The 5822-nt window shown below is 35.3% G+C and overlaps 1 protein-coding gene across 1 annotated transcript in view; it reads left to right on the forward strand.

The window, feature by feature from the left end:
- Positions 1-2062, forward strand: part of LOC103972990 (protein CUP-SHAPED COTYLEDON 3-like) — a 2381-nt gene extending 319 nt beyond the window's left edge. The window contains exons 1-3 of the mRNA XM_009387421.3: positions 1-12; positions 931-1196; positions 1441-2062. The exon at positions 1-12 is cut by the window's left edge and continues 319 nt beyond it. Coding sequence (XP_009385696.2) covers positions 1-12; positions 931-1196; positions 1441-1878 — 716 coding nt within the window. The 3' untranslated portion in view covers positions 1879-2062. The remainder of the gene's footprint in view (positions 13-930; positions 1197-1440) is intronic.
- Positions 2063-5822: the final 3760 nt, after the last annotated feature.

The following is a 5822-nucleotide window of genomic DNA, read 5'->3' on the forward strand; positions in this document are numbered from 1 at the left end:
GGGAACTTCCAGGTAAATAACCTTCCAGATTTATAGGCTAATATAGTTAATGGTGATACAAGTATGCTCCTGGGATAGATGGTTATTTTTTGGCGCTAATTCTGTTTATGTTGCCTACTAGTCATCCATGGATTTCGATCCTTAGCTACAAAAAATGTCTCACAAGTGTTTGAAGCATTGTGCACATCAGCAGACAATGCAAAAATGAATAGGGTTGTTCTTTCGTATTTATTTACTCAAGGAACAGGGAAAGAAGGTCGGGGGTTGGGGGCGAGGAGGGAGAAAGAAGGAAAGACCAAGAGATAGAGAGAGAGAGAGAGAGAGAGAGAGAGAGAGACGGGGGGGAGGGGAAGTCGGTGGTCCTAGTCTCTTGCTTGCAAACTGCATGCCTGCCATGTATTACATTAAATTTATTATTGCAGAGCATTGGAGGTTATTACACATACAACTTTCTGTAAGCACGATGCCAAGAACTTGCTGTTTTTTAAGCTTAAGCTAACCATGAATCTAATTAGAACTTTGTTCTTTCTCGTTTGTGAAATTTAACCTGACGGCAAGGTGAAGGTAAAAGTGTGCTATAATATGCATCTAAGTAGATGTTTGTCCATTCCCACTTGAGCAAATTAACCTGAGGGCACAGCACGGCAGTATATGAACACATCATGGTGATTTTAAAAAATGCGATGTACATGAACCATTTTTATCTGTTCATCTGCTCTTTTATAATCAATACGTAGAGTTTAATTTTTGTTTCTTGGTGAGTAGAAAACTCGAAATTCTTATCTGTCAATCATCTTGATTATAATAGTCCGACGCAGTCTATTTATTCATTTGGTTTCACATGTGTAATATCTCTTTTGAATAAAAAAATCGTGTATTTTTGTCTGTGTCCGCTGACAATTAACGACGACCAACTGGCGATGATCTCAGAGGTGGCCAAGCTCAGCGCCAACGAGTGGTACTTCTTCAGCTTTCGTGACCGGAAATATGCCACTGGCTCCCGCACCAATCGGGCAACCAAGTCTGGGTATTGGAAAGCAACTGGTAAAGATAGAACAGTCTATGATCCTGCCACTCGTGCGGTGGTGGGAATGAGAAAGACACTGGTGTTCTACAGCGGGAGAGCTCCAAATGGGATGAAGACCAACTGGATAATGCATGAGTTTCGACTGGAATCCCCACATACACCTCCAAAGGTTCAGCTACTATCTTTGTTCTAGGAGCTTCTGTGCTTAACTCCAATCTTCTTGCCTGCCATGATTATTAATTGTTCATTCCATGTTTTTAACATGCACGTACAGACACACAGACACGAGAGTATTTGACAATACTTTTCATACAATAGCTTTCACCAAAGTGATTCTGCAAATCCAAAAACTACTATACGGCAAATGTACTAAGAACTACAGACTTTGGGTGTGCTTTATTTTGTTGTGACAGGAAGACTGGGTCCTGTGTAGAGTCTTTAACAAGAAGAAGGGGGATCCAACGAGTAGCAGCTTGGAGAATGAGCAGGACAACAACCACAGTCTAGGTTGCTTCTCGTCATTTATGGAGTCATCCCCTCCTCAGCATGAGCAGCAATTTCTAGATGGATGCTATGAGCAGATAACCTCATCATTCCCCGTTGTCCCACCTCAGGAGGACAACAGCTCAAACACCTTCCTCAGTTTGGCAGCATTGCGTTACAACTTCCTTGGTTTACCACAGGACATGGACAGCACAAGAATGACAGGTGTGGGCTCCTCCGACCTTGGTGGAGACGACTATGGCTTGGTGTTGGATATGGGATTGGAAGACCACGATCTGGTGGGAGGAGTAACGGCAAATCTTGGAGGTATCAGATTTCAAGGTGGAAGGGATCAGCTCTTCTTCTAATACTATTCCTTCATTTGTTTGGATACAACACAGGATGATCAAAGTAACTAATGTTTAGATGTAGTGTTCATGATCTGGAAGGTTCATCGATGATTTGTATACAGAAGATTTGACATTGTTTGTACATCTCAGTAATGTATTTTTCAGAAGATTATGGCATAGTTGCATAAAATCTCTGGAGATCGATCTACAATGGCCTAAAAGTATCTGCAATCCTCCAAAATTTTAGATAATGTTTAGACAACCAGATTAAGAGATAAAAGTTGCCTTCTAAAAGGATCCAATGCTGTGGAATTGTAGCGTGCCTGCAAGAAAAAGAAACAAATCCAACGTAATGAAGGACGGAAGAAACAAATTAAGAACAAAAACAGTAAGTCATTATGAGGAATAAGATTTGTGATCTAAAGTATGCAGTTTATGGATACCTTAAGAAAAAAGTGGAACAAAATAACTGCATAAATGTTTAGAAATTAATATTTGGCATTCATTAACTCTAGTTCTTTCCTCGCATTACTTCATTAAATCACTACTCAATTTAGTAACAGCTCCTTGAGTTGTTTCTACATGTGAATCTCATGCCTTATGTTAAGTGGCTATGTGGCCAAGAGGAAGATGGGAATATGTCAAGGAACTATAATTAAGTTCTTTTTATTACAATCGAAAGCTGAAAGAAAGTAAACAATCAATGTATATGAAAAAGTAGGTTTCATCCCATTTTGTTCACCAAAATATATCTCGGATTGAGGCATCTAATAGTGAGATATGCTTGAAACATATTAAGTCCGTTTGAATTGTCTTAAAATATTGAAGTATTCACAATAGAAAATGTGACTGCCAAAATTAGATGTGTCCTAGTATCTAATTTCACAAAAGAATAGAATGATCAAAGAAGCCTTTTAGGAACATGATTGCGTGGATCCAAGTAATGTAATTGGAAAATAGAATACACTGATATGGGCATTAGAACCTCTGAGACACATGCATCTAATGTAGAAAGAAGAAACATGAACTGCATCTATCTTAGTTTAAGCTATGGGTTCTCATGCTTTCTCCCTCTTTCTACGTGTTTGTTGGAGAGCGAAACTAACACATTCTAAAGCTTCATCTGTCTTTCACTAGTTAACCTGAAAGTATACATGTCTATCAACTGTGAATGATGACGACATAATAATCAAATTATATGAATCAAATGGAGTGCAACAAAAATAAATTCATCCTTAGATTCATTATTTTATCTAAAACGGCATATCACATCCAGTGAGAGGTGTCTTTATGGCTTTCTTGTAAGATTAACTTTTAGAAGGACCACATCAATGATGCAAATGGTATATGCACCATTTTTTCTTTCTGCGGAAAAGAGTTTTTTATCCATTGAATCCTGAAATATCATGTTTTTCTAACTGATCTGCACTCGGTCACAATGGATGATGCTGTACCTGTCTTCTTAACAGCGCTGTCCTTCTTCTTACGTGCCTTTGTTGTTTTATTGCATCCAGTATAATCAATGCAGTAGTCCTTGTTTCCTCTTCAAGGACCACTCTCAATTATATAGACCGAATGGTCATTGTTGATCACTCGTTAGCTTGCTTCATTTGAGGGCCATCGCAATTGTTTTTCCTTTCGGTTTTTATCCATTTTCCAAGCCAATTTAATCAGGACTTCAACATGTAGTGCAGGAGATCAGTGTTTCCGGTAAAATAAATAAATTGATTAAGAAAATCTTATTTCTCCTCTTTGTCATTTTAAATAATTCACTTTTATTATAAAAATAATTTTTAATAAATACAGTAGAGTAATTTTGCAGTTAGGGGTTGTTAGGGCATATTTCTTTTGTACTATAGCGTCATAGTTATGTCCTGCAATAATTTGGGTAAAGCCATTTGTATGTTTATGCCTATGCAATATTGATTGGTTCACATAACTAAAAAAAAAAAACAAAATAGTAAGGAATTATGTTACTATTTCTCCTTTCACTATTGTCAACTTTGTTTAAAGAATATCTTTTTAAAGCTTTCGTTTTTATAAGTGCTTTAATTTTGCTAACGAGAATCACTATAATTATTATGATATGACTTGATGGGATAATTATCTATTATATTTCTTAAATGTGAATCATCGGGACTAGTTTCAAGTTCAAGTCCCGAGCAATCTTTATGAAAACTAGAAAAAGAAAGATTTTTTATATTTTAAAATATTTCATTTATATTTTTTTGACTCAACATGCTTCAATTAAAGTTAATAATAATACAATCTTACAAGTCAATCCATATCTTATTTCACATTTAATGTGAGATTCAACTGAGGTGTGATAATGTTATGTCGATGTTCTAAAAAATTATGTCATTAAATCTCAGAAAAATAAATTCAACTAGAGCATAGACGATATCCTAATAGAGACAATGGAGAAATAGAATGTCAACAAACTTGCTCAATGGCTACTCTAAAGTTTGTTGAGAAGATGTGAGTAAAATCTATGAGATAATTTAGTGGTTTAATTTAGTCATACATTGGAACTGTGAGGTGCTTGCTAAAAGGTGCACAAATTAAAGTAAAAAATGTATAAAATGAGGTTCGAGTATTTATCACATTAAAAGGATAGTACCAGACTTAGACATGTTCACGATTAGTCAATTTCATTCATTTATTTTGTGAAAGGAAGTGTTTAGACAGTTTTGTATTGTAGTTATTAATAGGATATATATATATATATATATATATATATATATATATATATATATATATATATATATGTATGTATATGTATATATGTATATATGTATATATATATATATATATGTATATATATATATATGTAAATATGTATATATATATATATGTATATATATGTATATATATTTGTGTGTGTAAATATTATAAAGTTGCAAGTATATGAAGGATGTCTATACAAATAAAAAATTATTAGTCACACCTTCAGCATAGCTTATTAGCCGCATGTAAGCTAATTAAGTGCAAAATAACCAAAAATAAGAAAAGAATGTAAGAATTAAAAAAAAACTATATATATATATATATATATATATATATATATATATATATATATATATATACTCCATAATTGCATGATTAAAAAAATATTTGAATTATATTTTTATTTAAAAATTTGTTGAATCTGTCATTATGAATATTTTTTGTTAGACGTTCTGTTTGTCAAGGTAAAAAAAAAAAAATTACCCTTATCAGACAATATATATAATGTATGTATTGATGTCCGAGAAAGAATAATATAATGACAACACGACCTATTCACGATCCTAGATAAGAAGGTTTACGTTTGGCTGCTGTGAGATCCGCTTGCGAAGCTTCAAGTTGCGGTATCGAGGAAGCATTATAGTCGGGGGGGGCACGTTGATGTGATGTTGCCACAGAAGTGCAGACACACTGTAGGACTCCCGTAAAGAAGCACCAGTAATGACAATACTTGGCCCATCTTTATGACACACTTAGGTGGTCAATGGAACACTGAATAGGCCATGCCTGAGGTTGATAACCAAGTTAATGACGCTATATATGGGCCTCCTCCTTTGGTAAAAGAGTGGCTGCTACTTGGGATGTGATAGTAGTGGATGCTGTTGTAGATGCTCGCTTGATGTAACTGTGGATGTTCAGACATCCTTTTCTGACTAACAGCAAAAGCTTCATGGAGGAGCTTGCACTAATCATGGTAGAAGAGAGATTTGCGGTACCAGCGCATATGGAGGTCAGAAAAAGGTGGAGGGAGTTGTGATCCCAGCCATCGAAACTTTTCCTTCGCTATATCTTCTCCAAAAGAAGCTTTTCCTTCTCTGCTCGCCTTCATTGTTTCATTTTGCACGGCAACAACCTCTCGACGTGGATACTCCAACTCTTGACGTGACGATGCAAAAAAGCTTTAGTTTCATTGCCATTTAAATTTTAGATATGGTTGGCTGCGTAGCTAAAGAAAG

Source organism: Musa acuminata, chromosome BXJ1-5 (genome assembly GCF_036884655.1).
Source record: "Musa acuminata AAA Group cultivar baxijiao chromosome BXJ1-5, Cavendish_Baxijiao_AAA, whole genome shotgun sequence".
NCBI classification, from domain to species: Eukaryota; Viridiplantae; Streptophyta; class Magnoliopsida; order Zingiberales; family Musaceae; genus Musa; species Musa acuminata.